This window comes from Eumetopias jubatus, unplaced genomic scaffold (genome assembly GCF_037043125.1).
Source record: "Eumetopias jubatus isolate StellerSeaLion01/CBP00866 unplaced genomic scaffold, mEumJub1_p1.0 scaffold_14, whole genome shotgun sequence".
NCBI classification, from domain to species: Eukaryota; Metazoa; Chordata; class Mammalia; order Carnivora; family Otariidae; genus Eumetopias; species Eumetopias jubatus.
Genome location: NW_028274820.1, coordinates 105,978,503 through 105,994,721, shown reverse-complemented (window position 1 = coordinate 105,994,721; position 16,219 = coordinate 105,978,503). Strand labels below are relative to the sequence as shown.

Below are 16,219 nucleotides of genomic sequence, written 5' to 3'. Positions count from 1 at the left end.
GAGCGTGGCTGTGCGCTGTGGTACACCTGCGTGTGGCACGTGAGCGTAAAGCGTCTCAGCACTGCGGCCGCACAAGAGCGGCCTCCCTGCACTCACCGCCACTTCTTTTTTTACACAACCCTATTTTTAAAAGATCTTTTGGATAAATATTATTCCTATTTTTCCACACTTCACCTTTGTTAAGCACCATCAAGCTATCCCTTGTGGGCACCAACACAAAACCAACAGCTGGTAATTAGGCTTTAGTTCAAGGCTTTGAAATATGGCAACTTGCTTTTAATAACATAAATGAGATTGAATACTCGGGAAGCCGTGCCCGCCAGCACTCCTGCGCCCGCCTGGGGTCGCGTCTCCAGAGCGGACACGGGCATGGACGCGGCAAGCAAGGTACCATTTCGAGAGAAGCAGTTCTTCTCCACTTGCTATTCTAAGACAGGTGAGTTATTTTTCCGGGAGTCACTGGTACAGTCAGCCCAATCTAAATGGATCACTGAGGAAAAGAGATAATCTTTGTCACAATCCAATGTCACAGACTTTCTTCCCAAATCTTGGCTCTTCTCCAGTGGGTTAGAAGACTCAGTCGCTATGTGGCTTTTCAGGTACCCCCTACATGGGAAGAGAGCGAGAACATTAGCCCCGCACACGTGTGCAGAGGAACTCCTCTGATGGTGGGGACAGGAAGTTTGGGAGCCACGGGCACAGAGACAGCCCCCCCCCCCGTGATGACCTCACCACCCTCGGGCACAGAGACGCCCCCCCCCCCCGTGATGACCTCACCACCTCGGGCACAGAGACGCCCCCCCCCCCCGTGATGACCTCACCGCCCTCGGCTGGGAGCCACGAAGCTGTTGTGTGAGTGTAGACAGGGCTAAACCCGCCCCTGAAGGAGGGCGCAGGGGTGCGGGCGGTGGCACGGGGAGGCTCGTGCACTGCGGTCTAGAAAGCACACTCTTCTGGGCACTATCAGTCTGCTCCTGAGGACCCTTACGGACAGCAGGCAGTCTGCTGAGACAGGCCTGGCTCGGGATGCCGAGGGACGCCTGTGCCCCGCGCTTCCTGGTCTGAGCCTCACAACAACGCCTGCAGGTGTCGGCGTGTCCCCGCTCTCGGGTGCTACCCACTCTCGGGTGCCGCCTGCTCTCCGGGTGCTGCCCGGCGATTCCCAGCGCAGGGCTGAGGTCTCACTGAGGGAGGAGCAACTCCAACGACCAGGGGCCTCTGTTAAGGTCACAAGGCCACTGAAGGGCACGGGAGGACCTCCGGTGAATGTTTCCTTCCCGGAACCTGTGTGGCCCACTGGCCTCCCCCACCTAGGCACCTGTCCTGTAGGACATCGGGCGAACGCCACCAGTCAGCGAAAGAAGCCCGAGACTGTCCCGTGTCTGATGTGGGAGAAGCGCAGTAAGGGGGCCGCCAGGAGTTTTCGGGCGCTAATTCCTACCCAGGGAAACACAGATGTAAGATCTGGTCATCTGGAAGCACGATGAGCTGCTGGCTACAAACGTGAGAAAGGTCCTAAACAAAGATCGCCTAGAGAAACCCGGGGGCAGACCCACCACACGTGGGATGCAGAGAACGCGGGTTTGCCACCTGTGGTGTGCGGGAGACTACGGTCAGGTCTGGTGTTAGTGTAGGGACACAAGTCACCGCCGACAAGAGCTATCGCTCAGCCTGGGTCGGACGGGACACCGGGCGCGCTGCCTGAGAGCAGCACATCCCGGGGCAGGAGGGGACCCCTGCAACGCCAGGGCACCCGCACAGACGCCGGCACGGTCCCCGGGGAGGGCTGCCGGCCGCCACGTGCCAGCAGGACGGGTGTCACACCCGGGCGGCTGACCTTCCTGGCCACCTTCCCCGCGTCTTCACAACGGGCAACAGCAGGTCCTACTTCAAACTGCTACCGCGAAGACTGGACGAGCCAATGCAGCCCTCAGGAAGGACACCAGCGTTACTACAGTTCTTGGCGGCCGAGGGGCGGCCCTCACGAACGGGAAAGAAGTCAGTTCTCTGCTGCCAGGAATCCTGCAGCCTGGGCCACCAGAAGCAGAGCCACATGTCCCCTGCCCTGGGGCAGCGTGACGCCTTAACGTTTTAAGACTTGAAGCTACCAATAGCAATAAATAGAAATTCCATACAATCATGCTACAGGCTCATCATTTTCTCTTAAACATCAGGCAGACAAATGACTACCACATGGAAGAAGTTACTTGAACCACTGAATGGAACCCACGTGCAACTTTGAGACGTGGGGATCCTTGCAAGTAATGACATTTCTTCCTAAGGGAGAGAGCCCGGGTGAGGACGGAGAAGGCATTCCAGGAGACCGCAGCGGAGTGCGGGGCCAGCGCTCCGGTCGGCACTGGCTCCACCACCTTCCTCTCCTTCGTGGAGCTGCAGCCGTCAACGGCCTTACACTGGGGGAAGGTGCCGATCCTGAACTGAGAGTCCTTCTTAAACTCTGCCCCTAAAGTACCAAGGTCCTGCAGACAGCCGAGTGCAAGGCCTCTGCGGAAGGTGGGCTGGAAGAGGAAGCTGACTGCTGCAGAGCGCGGCCTGAGGACAGCCGGGTGGGCCAGCCCCACTCCTGACACTGAGCAGCTTTCCTGGGATTTAAGCATGAAAATGAGTTTTCGAATTTTGAGCAGTGTAAGCCTGTTATGAAAGCTGTGACTTTTTTCCCTTTCTTTGAAGAAAACAATTGAGGAGGGAGGCTTAAGTAGTCGCACTCTCCCTAAAAAACCTCTTTAACTCGTCCTCTTTAAAGACAGTTGTCTCCTTGATGAGGAAGGTTCCAGAAGGGCTGACTTTATGTCACAAAAGCATTGCTCAGATTGACAACTCTGGGACCCCAAGTCACACACCTGCACAACAGCGTACGCTCTCCCAGTCTGTCAGGGTGTGCGGCCTCGGTGCTGCCCGGGGGCTCACTCCCTGTCCCCGCAGGGCTGCTTGCAGCACTGGGCTGGGCCTCGGGCACCTGCAACCCCTCCAGCACTCCAGCCCCTCATGGCCCTCCGAGGTGCTGCCTCGGGGGAGCAGCCCCCCAAAGAGCAGGCCCTGTGAAAACCTAGGCAGGCAGGACACCTTTATCAGGAACGTGTATTTCACTCTTGGGAGCTGACGTAGTCTGAGATTAATTTCCTACGCTCCCGATTCTATCGGCAGGCTTCCCGCACCGCTGGCCGCCGCCGCAGCGGGCAGTCTGTCCACCGCGGACAGGGCACCCAGGGCAGCACCCTCGTTCCACAGGGACAGAGGATTCGCTCAGAGGGAGCAGGCGGCTAGCTTCAACCGCGAATGCGCTGGATGTGCCGGGGACGGAGGAAAGACCACTGCTTCCACGAGATTCGCATACAGATACGTCCGGGGATGGAAGCCAAGAAAGACAAAAAGCCAGGGACCAGCTGGACAGACTCCGGGGCCGTGGGGGGAGGGGGGGCGGCGACGGCAATCTAACGCCAGGGTCGTGCTCAGGAAGGTGGCATCGCTCGGAATCAAAGTTGGGGTCTCAGCTGCGGTGGCAGCAGGATCAAGGCCGTCTGTGGGGACCTCCGCGGGAGTGGGCTCTGTGAGCGTGCAGCGAGCCTTCCCTGCCTTCCCTGCCCCCTCACCCACACCCTCCACAGGCTCCAAGATCCTACACATCACCTGTGTTTCTGATTATAAAAGTAATGTTTTCACTGTAACTTTTTTAATGAGGACTAGAAAAATCTAACAAACTCTAAAAACCATGCACAGTTCTACTTCCCAAAAGTAGCTGCTTCTAATCCGTTCCAGAGCCCATCTCCCATCCCCCCACTCACAAGGCTGATCTCCTCACCAGAGAGGTGAGTGCTGCCCGCCAAGTCAGACAGACCCATGCTGTGGAACAGGGCTTAAACCTGGCTCCCTACTCTCAGACGTCCGTAACTCCCCGAAGCAATGAAGCCAGAAGCCATGCTCCACCACGGAGCTTCCTCCAGCACAAACACAGCTGCACAAGTGAGGACAGTCTCACACATGTTCACTCGTCCCGGGCTCTCCACCCAGAGAATGGGTGCCTTGCCATCTCCTCCCCTGGAGTGGCCACTCGCCGTCAGTAGCTCCCGTCCCGGGCGACAGGATGGCGGGCGGTGCCCCTGGCCCAGGGGAAGGAAGCCCCCACTTCTGACCCTGCTAACTTTCTCTGCGGCTGGGGCCCAGGGGGAAGGATCTGCACACTCATGGATGGAAACAATGGCACGTGGGGTGGGTGCAGAGACTTGAGAAGTCCGCTCATTCTCATGACCTGGGAGGGAAGGTGATTATTGCGCCCCTCATTTCAACTTATATTGACTTGCATGGGACACCCGTGCGCTGGCTCCCTTGTGAGGTAAGAACATCCTTACGTAAGTCCCCCTAAAAGGGAAGAGCAAGCTTCAGTAAGGAGAATTAGAGCCCTGCAGTTAGCTTGTTTTAAAATCTTTAATATTCACACTTATCGGTTAAATTTTCACTTAATTTTAAAATTTCCACCCTAACAACTGAAGAGGCACAGCGAGGACCATTCACTAACACAATCTTCAAGTAGTATTTTCAAAGGTACAATTTGCATGACTTTTAAAAAAACTTTCCTCCAACCATTTCTAGATGCTTACAACTCGTGCCCGTGGGAAGTTGCTGCCTCTACCCACGAAATGCTTACTTCCTGAACCTGGGTCAAACCTTCCCCGTGAATACACAACAGCATCAGCCCAGCAGCCTGAAATAACAACCTTCAACTTGTTGAAGGTCATTCAAATGTTCATTTAATGGAGTTACCCTGGCTGATGACAGATTTATCCCAAAAGCCATATTAGGAGTTCTCTACTGAAGCTGCTAAAATAGAAGCCTCACAGCAACAAGCACTGGTGGATGGACAGTGGACGGATGGTGGACAGATGGTGGACCTGCCCAGTTCAACTCGGAAAACCAGGCAGTGGGCTGGGCAGGAGGGAGCCAGCGCACGGGTGTCCCACGCAAGTCAATATAAGTGAGCCAAGTCCACTGACCCTCATCGGGGCTGCAAGAAACCATATTTTCATCAAGTTCCCTTCTGGGCACTGGCTCCTTAGGACCGTAAGGGGTGGAGGGAGGGACGAGGAACTCCAGAACCAGTGGGATGTGCTACACATTCTAGCTTTCAGAACTTAGTTCTATCTCTGTGAACCAGCCACGCAGCCTTCAAATTCAGCTCCCACAAGTATCAGCAGGCACAAATAGACGTCCTGTTCTATAAACAGCCTGAGGGACCAAGACAAGTTTTCTGAGAATGCCCCACGGTTGATCTCTGAGGGCAGTGGCCCTCTTAAGACTCTGCAGTTCTCTTCAGTTCATTTCAATGAAGCCCTAGAGTCAGAGTCAACTCGAAAGAACAGTTAAATGTCCACATTTAATTTTCTCTTACTAAAGTGTTGAAATGTGAATGTTTACTACTGAACAGAACTGCCAAAATGATCCCGGACTTCCTTTGCCTTTCTGGCTCTCAGGAAACGGCTCCGTGCCCCTGGGAGTCCGTCTTCCCCACGACGTCGAGCCAGGCCCGCCAGGCCCACCGGCCCTGGGAAGGACAGGGCTGGCCTACCCAGGCCCGGACCTGGGCGCAGGGTCTCCGCGGCGTCTGCTGCCCTGGCATCATCTGGCCCTGCGTGAGGGACGGCGGGGGCCTTGTTATCAGCCATTAGCGCTTTCAGTGACCGCACTGCCAGTTACTAGAGTAGTTGAGAGCTCAGAAAAGCCACTGAACGCATCCATTACATGCGGGGCTGCCCACAACTCTGCTTGCTTTCCAGCTCATCATGCGTTTACAAATCCCCTGAATCTTTATAATTTAGCAAAGTCCTGAGTTGGTACCGCTACTTATTTTTTTAAACGTACGCTCTTCTCAGTAATCGTTTCTGAGTCTCAACTAGACATAGACCAGCACACGTTACAGTGACTTGCATAAAGCCAGGCTAGGAGGCCAGCTCCTGCAGCGCCGGGGGCAGACCGCGTCACCACGTACCATAGCCAGCTGCCGCCCTATGTTGCCCACGGTGACACCTCCTGAGAAGAAGATACACGGCAGCCAGGAGCGGATGTAGAGAAAATCCGGGGATGTGTACCTGCAGAGAGAGCAGAGGGACTTGTGCCCGAGCCGTCAGCTTCCCTGAGCTCAGCTGGCCTCCGGGGTGAGACCCCCTTCAGCGGGGAGACACGGGTTACCCGGCTACCGCAACGGGCCGTGGGACGGTCACATCTGAATGCTGCACCCCGACAGCAAGTTACAGATGCTACGCCGTTCACGTGCAAATCAACAATAAGCAGCATTTTTGAGATTTTCCTGCCCAAACCGGCCTCATGTATGTATAAATAAAACATGACATCCAGCTGAGTGGGTGTTTTTAACAAAAGTGGAGTAACAGCTTCTGGACGCAGTCGCTATTTGAGAGTACATACTTACTGATAGACACCATTGTACACCAGCAGCTGAGTGATCAGAGTGGCCAGGAAGGCGATGGTGATCCCAAGCCCGAGGCCACTTCTCGAACGGTCAAATGTCCACCAAAGGCCCAAAGACAGGGCTGCTAATGTCAAGGAGAGCTGGACATTATTGGCAAAATCCAATTTCTGGTGATGCAAGGTTAAGGAAAAGTCCAGTGATTTTTAAGATGATTAAAACAAGCCAAAGAAAAAAACCCAACCAACCAAGCAAAACAAGACACCCCAGATCCTACACGTGTGTTTTCATTATTACGCACCACATAACTCTCCATCCAAAAAACATGCCCAGGCTGCTGCAGAAAGGATTTGCTGGGCACAAGGTTGCCAAGATCAGGACGCCTCTGGATCACATGCTTGGACACTTCATCTACAAGGAGATGTTCCCAAAGCAGTAGCTGCTAGCATTTAGACCACAAAACAACGTATTTTGCTAAATCCTCTCTAGTCCCAGTCCTATTTTTTGTTTTGATTAGTAACCTGAACTGAGCAAACACACTCCTCTCCCCATGTCTCCTCGGACACGTCATCAGGTGTCATTCTACGTTACACACTTCCACAGTCTGTGGGGACACAGCTGCTTTTCATCACAACACTACTGATCAGCTGTTGAAAAAAACCAATGTTGTCAGAGCTAAGGTATCTTATAATATCCTCTCTTGACACTCGAATCATTAAAATACAGATAGAGCAGATTTAAGAAACAGTAACTCTAAAAATACCTTCCTCTAAGATTTTGAAATAGACTCTAGTTGTGCTAAAGAAACCCAAAGTCTTGAGACCTGGGAAAGTACGGCCTCTCTTCCTGACAAACACACTAACATACACACACGTGACATAGTCTGCGCCAATGCATTTCACCCGAGGACTCGGGAAGTCCAGGGACCTTCTGTTAAGAATCCTACTGCAGAGGACACCACCTTTGCCCGGCTCTGAAACTTGGTGGTCGCAGCCAGGGAGGCGGCAGAGAAGCAGAGACCGGTTTCTCTTCAACCTCTAGAAGAAGCGGCCCAAGAACAGGGACCCCCAGATACTTCTCCTTGGGCCAGACACCAGGTCTTCACAACAGAAGGATGTAAGGTGGGCATATGAGAGGGAATTTACAAAACCCACTCCAAAGAACCAGAAGATACTATCACGCAACAGGTATTATTTTAAGTTTCCCGAACCACTTTGAAAACGCTTGCTAAGTAGAAACCAAGCAATGTGCTTTAAAATAAGAGTTGGAAGAAGACCATTCAGTGAAACTATGAGATAATATACACTCATTAAAAGGAACAAATGTTTCAGCAGGTACGCTGGGGAAATGCTCTGGACCCAGCACATCCACCGAAGGATACAGCACTGGCGTGGTTGATGCCAACAAACACGGCCACGCAGCGCATCACACTGGCCCACTCCCGCTTAAACTTGTGCGGCTCCCCGAGGTGACTGTCGATGCAGGGGTACAGCAAGCCCACAACAGCTGGTAAAACAACACAGTATTAGGGTCCACCAGCTTGCAAGCAGAGAACTTCTACGTGGCAATTATTAACATGTTATTCAAATCAATTCTTTTTCTAGAAAAAATATATGTGCTATAATACAGCATTTTAATTAAGACTAATTTTATATTTTTGTTTCCCTGAGTACAAACAAAAGGATCACATTGTTTTGAGAAATTTAAAATAAAATTGCTGTTCTTCAGTTTAATTAGGCACGGACCTGAATCAGGCAGGGGGTTAATTATCCATATAACGCTATGACAAGTCAGCCATGCTGAGCCTCCCCCGAGTCCAGGTCCTGACCTGTGGGAATAGCTTGGGACCAGGTTCAGAAAACCAGGGCCCTGTTCCCTGTGGGCTCCGATGGGGCCTGGATCCTCATGTTTGTTCCCTCATGTGTAAAATGACGCGGGTTATGTAACTAGAAGGCGGAGTAGGAAGAGCTTTACTGTGGTCTCGAAGAGTTAGGGAATTTTCACAGGCATAGAATTTTAAAGCATGAAGACAAAGAATTTAGATGGGGGGGGGTGTGGCATTCCAGGACAGAAGTAAAATGGACAAGTGAAGGCAGGAACAGGGTGCTTGGTGGCTGGTGGGGATCCAGGCCCCCTGGGACCGACTGTGGGACGCAAGGCTCAGCACCTAAAGTCATCCAAGTGCGGAGGCTTGAAAGCCACGGGGCTGTTCCACCTGGTGTCCATGAAAGAGATAACTATTTCAGGTTCCTGGACAGAGAAACAAGAGACGCAGTTCTGGCAACACATTCAATGGGAGAGTTTCAGTTTCAATTTCGTATTACATTTTATCAAGTTCTAATTTTAGAGTTTTGAAAACTGGAACCCAAACAATTCTAGAACTTATTTTCCTATAACTTAATCTTACCTTTTAAAGGGTAAAGAGATACAAATGTACTGTGGGATTTTGCCCTATGCTTACCTGATAATATTTTTAAAAAAAGGAGGTATGAGAAACTGTGTTTCAGATAATCCCAGAATTCCTTGAAGCTGCAATTGCAAATAAAGCCTAACCTAAAATATTTCATTTTTAAGATCAGATTTTTGATTCAAAGAAAGAACTACTGTACCATATGGGCATGAAACATGGGATCTGCATCTAGGTAAGTTTCCCAAAAAGGATTAATAGGATAGCCATATGCTTAAAGGGTTTAGGGAGGCCAAGTAGTATCCTCTCTTCCTAAGAACAGAGATGACAGCAGTCTACCCACCAAGTAACTACAGTATCCCCCCAGTGATGTGTCCTGGCTAGAAGGCCCCACTCCGAGCCCTGGGCCATCCAGCTGTGCTCAGTGGGTCTGCTGCCAATGGGCTGTGTCTCCACAGTGCAGGGGACACACCCAGACTCCAGGGAGGCAGTCTGAGCATGATGCACAGCAGCCCTGCCATTTACTGTGTCCCCTTAGACAGGGATGCTTAGGATCTCTGTGACTTAGTTTCCACATCTGTGAAATGGAGCCACAGCAGAGTGCTGTTGTAAGGAGAGAACAAAGCAAAGCACATCAAACACAAAGCAAGCAGTCCATAAACGCTGGCTACACAGCCAACAGCACGGCACCCCTGCCCAGACCAGGTCCCACTTGGAGACCGAGCTCTGCCCAGCAGAGCGTGGCAGGCTGAGGGCAAGGGCCGGACTGCCCTCTCTGTACTCCCACAGCTTGTGCAGTGGCGGCCGCAGCAAACACCTGACACAGCGTGCTCATCAATGAACGCTGGTCGACGACAGAAGCGCTCAGTCGTCTCCCCAGCTGAGACCAACCATGCATTGTCATAAAAGCGGCCAGGGAGCAGAACAAGTCCAAGAAGTCAGCGCGCCGTCCACAGGGGCTCTGGCCGGCGGCACCCCGCGGCACCCGGGTGGCGGACGGGGCGTCCCTCCGCGCGCCGCCCCCGCCCGGCCGGCCCACGTGACGGTTTGTTTTCGGTGGCCGGCGGGTAGCGTGTTCAAGCGCCCGGCCAATGGCAGCGAGGCCGCGCCGCTCACCAGTTCTCCCGCCGCCAATCCCAGGCCCGCTCGCCCAGGGGACGGCGGCGGGCTCCACGCGCGGCCCCCGGGCCAGGGCGGCGGGAGACCGGCCCGGCGACCCCGCGATCCCCCGTGCCCGCCACCCCCCTCCCGCCCCGAGCGGCCCCCTTCGTTGCACTCACCGGCCGCCGTCCCGCAGCACGGTGGGACCCACCAGGCCGACGAGAAGATGGTGGCGATGACCTCCTCGGGGAACAGGGTGACGTTCCGCTGCACCTGCAGCAGGTTGAGCACCAGGGCCAGCACGACCCCCACCGAGAACAGCACCAGGCTCCTCTGCACCAGGTGGTGGTGCCAGCTGCCGGGGGGGCCGCCGCCGGCGCCGCGACCCCCCGCCCCGGGGCTGCGAGGCCCGCGGGCGGGCGCGGAGTCCGGGTCCGGGCCGCGGCGGGCCGCCAGCGCGGCGGGGCTGAGCATGTCTCCCACTTTGGCCGCCAGCCCTCCGGCCCCGGCTCCAGGGAGGCCTCGGTGCCTGGCGCCCTGGGCACAGGAACAGCTCCAGCAGTGGTCGTCCAGCCTGGGCATCGGTCACCGGAGGCGGGCCGGCGCTCCTGCAGGGAGAGGGGGCGGGGGACGGAGCCCCGTCAAGTTCGCTGGCGAGGGGCGCGCGGGCCCGGGGCAGCCGTCGGACGGATGGCGATGCCCACTCATCGCGGCTCGACCGGGAAAGCCCGGGCCCCTGGGGCGCCGGCAGACTGCGCGACCCGCGCCGCAGGTCCCGCGGGGAGGGCCCACCTGAGCGCGCACGGGCTGGGGGCGGCGGCGGCCAGGTGTCCGGCGCGCCCGCGCGCTGCCCCGCACCGGAGCGGGCCCACGAGTGCCCTCTGCACGCACCTCTAGTGCTGGCTCGTCCAGTCCCAAAGTTTCCCACACCTCGTCCGCGCGCAGCGCAAGTTACCGGGGCCCCGGACTGAGGGGGCGCTAAGCCGGCCCACCGGGGTCAGGGGTGCAGCCCCGCCCCGGGGCCGGGCTGGGGTCCGTCCCGCTCCCGGGAGGGGGTGGGAGCGCCCCGACCTCCCCACCCACGCCCCCGCCCAGAGGCTCCCGACCCGAGCTCGGCCCCAGTCCGCGCCCACCTCAGAGCCCCCAACACGGCCCGCGTACCTGTCCGAGGGGCGCCCGCGCGGGCTCACGGAAGAACGAGGTCAAGGCCCGGACCGCCTGGAGTTGGGCCCGTGGCGCGGGGCGCGCGGCGCAGCTTATAAGGCGGGCGGCGGGGCCCCGGATCACGTGATCCTACCCGGCCCGCCGCTTGGGGGCGTGGCCTCCGCGCGCCCCGCCCCGCCCGCGCGCCCGTCCGCTCGCGGTCTGGTGAGGCGGCTGCGGCCAATCCGGGACGGGCGGCCCATATGACGTCAGCACACGCCACCACCGCCTCGCGCCCGGCGCTGGCTCGGGAGCGCGGACGGCCGGCGGGCGGACGGCCGGAGGGGCTGCGGGGACCGGCCGGGCGGGCCTGGGAGGGAAGAGCGGGGCTGGCGGGAGCGGGTGGGTGGCGTCTCTCGGTCGGACGACGTGGGCTCCAGGTCCTCGCCCGGACGTGGCGCACGGATGGGCCTCCCCTGCCAACCTGGCCCCCTCCACCGGGCGGTCAGCAGGTGATCGCGCTGCACCCGCCGCGCCACCTGACGGTGCCCCGACCTCTAGTCTGTGACCCGCTTCCGCGGCGCCTGCTGGTCACCACACCTGCTCGTTTGCCGCCGGTTGATTGGTGCCTGGCACGTAGCGAGGGCGCGGAGATCGGAGCTGTTTGGGGGGTGTTCCCCAGCGGTACATAGGGGTCCAGAAACCTTTGACAGGATCTTTTATGAAAATGCAAATGATGCAAGTTTCATTCATACAATAATTTCTTCCACTTTCACATTGCCTTTCCTTACATACGGAAAGCAAACCGTCCCAACTGCTCAAGAAAAACAGAAAATATAAACCCTTACTAAACTTTACTCTCAAAAAGTTGATTATCTCGCTGATGTGTAATGTGTATTTATATCCTGTTTGCCACGTGTGTCACACCATATGCCCCATGCTAATCAAAAACCCACATCTCGTTGAGCAAAATCGTATTACTTAAGATGTTCCTCAACAGCAGCGGAGAAAGAGTCTGTGGTCTTCTGTACTGTCTGCAGATGGGCAGAGGTTGAGAGCAAATCCCCTGGTGGCCAAGCGACCCCCGGGGCTGAGGGAGTGTGAAATTCCATTGTGTGTGGCATCTTCAGTATCAGGGTTTGTGGCTCTATGCCAGAAGCCTTTAAAAAAACAGAAACATCCTCTTGAGATGTTCATATTTCTCAAAGTTCCTTTTTTTGGTTGGGGTGGGGGAGGGAGGATTGACATGATTTTTTTAATGATAAAACAGGAGACTTCAAGGAAGAGGAATGCTTACAGTGGCTGTGTTCACACTCCAGGATTCAAGGGGTGTTTCATTAGGAAAGTTTTGAGAAGGACTGCGCAAAGACATCTGCCATTCATTAGCTTGTTACTGTTGTCCCAGCGTCAGTGGTGGGTTTCCTGCCGCTGCTAACTTACAGGGCAGGCACAGCCTGGTTACGGTGTAGACACCCTACACCAGTCCATCATGCCAAAACTGGTGTGAACTTGACATAATCTTTCCTACTTCTATGAGAGCATATACGTTTTTAACAAGTGTTGTCATCCCGGATTATGACAAAATTGTTTTCAAATCCTCATGCATAACCAAAACGTAGCATTTGCTAATAATGTAACTTGTTTTCATTTCTTCAACACAACCCAAAGTGGGGGTGGATGGAATGGAAGGGTTCCATCTTCACCTCTCTCTGTGGGAAGGGCAGAAGCAGGCTTTCACACTCTCTCTGTATATTCCGCTCTAAGCCCTGGTCACCACTATCAACTTATGTGCCACCTAGGCACCCCTTATGAAAATATTTTATGGGTTCCTGGATTGTCTGTCTCCTGTGTGGAAAGGGACTCCATCGCATGAGCTTATTGGTGTGTTAAGGTCTGTTCATGTGGCTACTTTTCTTCCCACCAGAGCTGCTGGCCACACAGCCCAGCCTCTGACTCTGCATTCCCTCACATCTGTACTGGGACTTTGTGAATCAGGGGCCTCCTGGAGCCACCCCGAGGCCCGGTGGACCTGTGGGAAGGTGGGAGGGCTGCCTGCAGGCTGCGTTCTGTTGGGTTCCTGCTGAGGGCTGTCGGTGTGGCCTTAGTATTGATAGGGTCTGTCACTGCACCCTGCAGGGTTGTGGTTTGCCCCAGTGCCGGTAAAGTCTGGTCCCACAAATGAAGTTAGTCTAGGGGAATGGCAGTGGAGGAACGTGAATGTACAGTCTTGCAAACTACAGGCTTGGTTTCGGAAACCATATTCAAATATTGTGAGAATTTGCAACTCGGTTACCTCCGGTGACATTGTTCTTGCTGTTCTCTAACGCATGAAGGCTCTCTGTTGAACACGATGGAATCTATTCTCCACCGCCCGTCAGTTACTCTGAGTTAAGTATTTAGGGAAATGTGTTCATGAGAGCACCATTTAGTTCTTAATTACATCTCTCTATGTTAATCACTATAGATGTGCCATCGTGCAAGGAAAGTTTACTATTGCTTATGGACTAAACACAGGACCATACTCTCTCCCCGAATCACTAACTCAGGACACAAGACCTCTGTTGCTCTTTTGGACACGGAAGACTCAGGCCAGGAAGGGAAGGGCAGGGTGTCGAAGATCTTTGAGATGTCATGCAGTGAGCAATCTACTGCCCAAACTCTGTATTCCTGCTATTTTTTTAAACATTAATAACCATTTATAATAAATATTTTTTAGAATAGGGTAGATGGCTAAGTATATTATTTTTAATAGAAAAATAACACATGCTCGTAAAACATTCAGAAAATATGAAAGAATATATTTTATTATTTTTTATTAAAAGATTTTATCTATTTATTTTAGAGAGAGAGAGGAGGAGGAACAGGGAGAGGGACAGGCAGACTCCCTGCTAAGCTTGGAGCCCGACGTGGAGCCCAACATGGGCTCGTAGGGCCAGATGCCACAACGCTGAGATCATGACCTGAGCTGAAATCAAGAGTCAGAGGCACAACCTGCTCAGCCATGCAGGCGCCCCAGGAATATATTTTTAAAAAACCATAATCCCAGCCCCACTCCCCAGCCCTGGGCATCTAGCAATCTACTTTCTGTCTTTATAGGTTTTCCTGTTCTGGAGGTTTATATGAATGGTATTATATAATATGTGTTCTTTGGTTTCTTTTCTTTTTTTTTTTAAGATTTTATTTATTTATTTGAGAGAGAGAGAGAGAGAGAAAGTATGAGTAGGGTGAGAGGCAGAGGGAGAAGCTGACTCTCCAGTGAGCAGGGAGCCTGATGCGGGGCTCCATCCTGGAACTCCAGGATCGTGACCTGAGCCGAAGGCAGATGCTTAACCGACTGAGCCCCCCAGGTGTCCCTGGTTTCTTTCACTTAGCATAATATTTCAAGGTTCACCTATGTTGTATCATGTGCCAATAGTTTACTTTTTATGGCTGAATAATTTCCCATTATATGGAAATGCACATTTTCTTACCCATTCACCAACTGATGGATAATTGCATCGTTTTCACTTTGGGGCCCGGATGAACAATGCTTCTGTGAACACTGGTGTATGTGTCTCCGTGGGGGCGTGTTTTGCTTCTCCCGGGTGGGGCTGCTGGGCATGCAGGTGCTGTGTCATGCGGTAACTCTGTCTTTAACCGTTAGTGGACCTGCTAGACTCTTCTCTAAAGCTGCCCACTGCACATTCCCACCAGAAGGGAATGAGGGTTCTGATTTCTGCACATCCTTGTCAACACCTGTTACTCCTGAACTTATGATTCTCACGATCCCGGTGGGCATGAGGAGGTCAGGTCACGATTCCGGTAGTGAGATGGTATTCTCGTAGGCTGAGGAGCATCTTGACTCCCTTGCTAAGACTTTATTGGCCAGTGTCATCCCAGGGAGAGTGAGGGAAAGAGGCGAGTAGGCGGCAAAGAAGGAAAAGCAAATCCAAGGTAGTGCGTTACTGAGCCGGCTGCAGCCACGGGCGAGGCATGTCCAGCGCCTGGTCACACAAGATGTCTTCCACTTTGCAGATACAACAGTCCTTTGGGGGAAAAGACGTGTATCGGTCAGCTCTCTGTTCCTGTCTCCGGTGCGTCCAGGTTTGCCCCACAGTTGTTAATCCCTCTGCACTCCTTGTTCTACACTCAGCCCCTCCATGCGGCTGCAGGTGGATCCCACAGCCAGGGGTGGCGTAGCCTCAGAATCTTCCGGCGCCACAAGGAAGAGCCCAGACTGCTTCTGTAGGTCTGGTTAGGGCAGATTTTAGGGGACTACAAGAGACATCTTTAGCCAAGAGACGGCAGGGGCCAAGGGCTGTCCCCAAAGGTGCCACTTTGGCATACTGATTATTTAAAATAAAGGTTACTAAAGAGACAGCCTGTGCAGAAGGACACTCAGACCCTCCTCTGTCCCCTAAAAGCAGGAAACAAATCTCCCACGTGAAAGTTCCCTCCCTTTCCCGGGAGTTAAAGAGACGTCCTGATGACCAGAGATGGGAGATTTCCAGTGGAGAAGGCTACATAAACAACCTTTGTTACTTTTTACTCATTCACTCCTCCCGCCCCAATTCTGTTTAGAATTCCTTACTAACTGAAGCTCCCAGAGCTAAGCCTTCTTTCTCCTGTCAATTCCTCACAGATGTATTGTCTCTTTGTCTAAAAAAGTATAAAAACTGCCTGCCTTGGTCAGGTCTTTAGGTCTCAATTTCATTATTGAGCCACTGTGAGCATGTAATAGACCTTCGGCTTCCTCTCCTGTTAATTGTCTCCCATAAATTTAATTCTTCGCCCATCAAGGAGACCTTGAAGGATAAAGAAGAATTTGTCCTACCCTTCCAGGCCAACCCTTATTTGTGGAAGGCTGTTGGTGAATCCATCACAGAGACCATTGCAAATGGCGGCCGAAGCCCTTCGAGGATGGGCCAAGGCAGAGTGTGTGGGATGAGAAATCAGTGAGCCTCCGACAGCCCTGGGAAAAGAGAGGGGGAAAAGAGGCTGCAAAGCGCAGGGATGGAAGGCCAGGAGGGATAGGAAAGTCAAGAAGGCAAGAAGTCCCGGTAGGTGTGTTCCGGGAAGGAGGGCCGGAAGTGACAAGGACAAACCCCCACCCCCGACGCCCTCTGCAAGCGTGCAGGGAGGTGGTGCCTGTG

The 16,219-nt window shown here is 53.9% G+C and overlaps 1 protein-coding gene across 1 annotated transcript; it reads right to left on the bottom strand.

The window, feature by feature from the left end:
* Positions 1-492: 492 nt before the first annotated feature.
* On the bottom strand, positions 493-11,174 carry INSIG1 (insulin induced gene 1). Its single transcript, XM_028089244.2, has 6 exons — positions 11,106-11,174; positions 10,124-10,552; positions 7,818-7,942; positions 6,440-6,606; positions 6,002-6,101; positions 493-606 (listed from the first exon to the last, which is right to left on the bottom strand). The coding sequence occupies exons 2-6, from the start codon at positions 10,524-10,526 to the stop codon at positions 577-579; spliced, it is 825 nt and encodes a 274-aa protein (XP_027945045.1). The 5' UTR covers positions 10,527-10,552; positions 11,106-11,174; the 3' UTR covers positions 493-576.
* Between the last annotated feature and the right edge of the window lie 5,045 nt (positions 11,175-16,219).

Bases quoted from the DNA above. Each gene is read 5' to 3' on its own strand.
- INSIG1 (XM_028089244.2), bottom strand. From the start codon at position 10,526: ATGCCCAGGCTGGACGACCACTGCTGGAGCTGTTCCTGTGCCCAGGGC. The intron at 7,943-10,123 runs GTGAGTGCAACG...TTGTTTTACCAG, and splicing joins GTGCTGCGGGACGGCGGCCG to CTGTTGTGGGCTTGCTGTAC. The intron at 607-6,001 runs GTACGTGGTGAC...CTTCCCATGTAG, and splicing joins TAGGGCGGCAGCTGGCTATG to GGGGTACCTGAAAAGCCACA.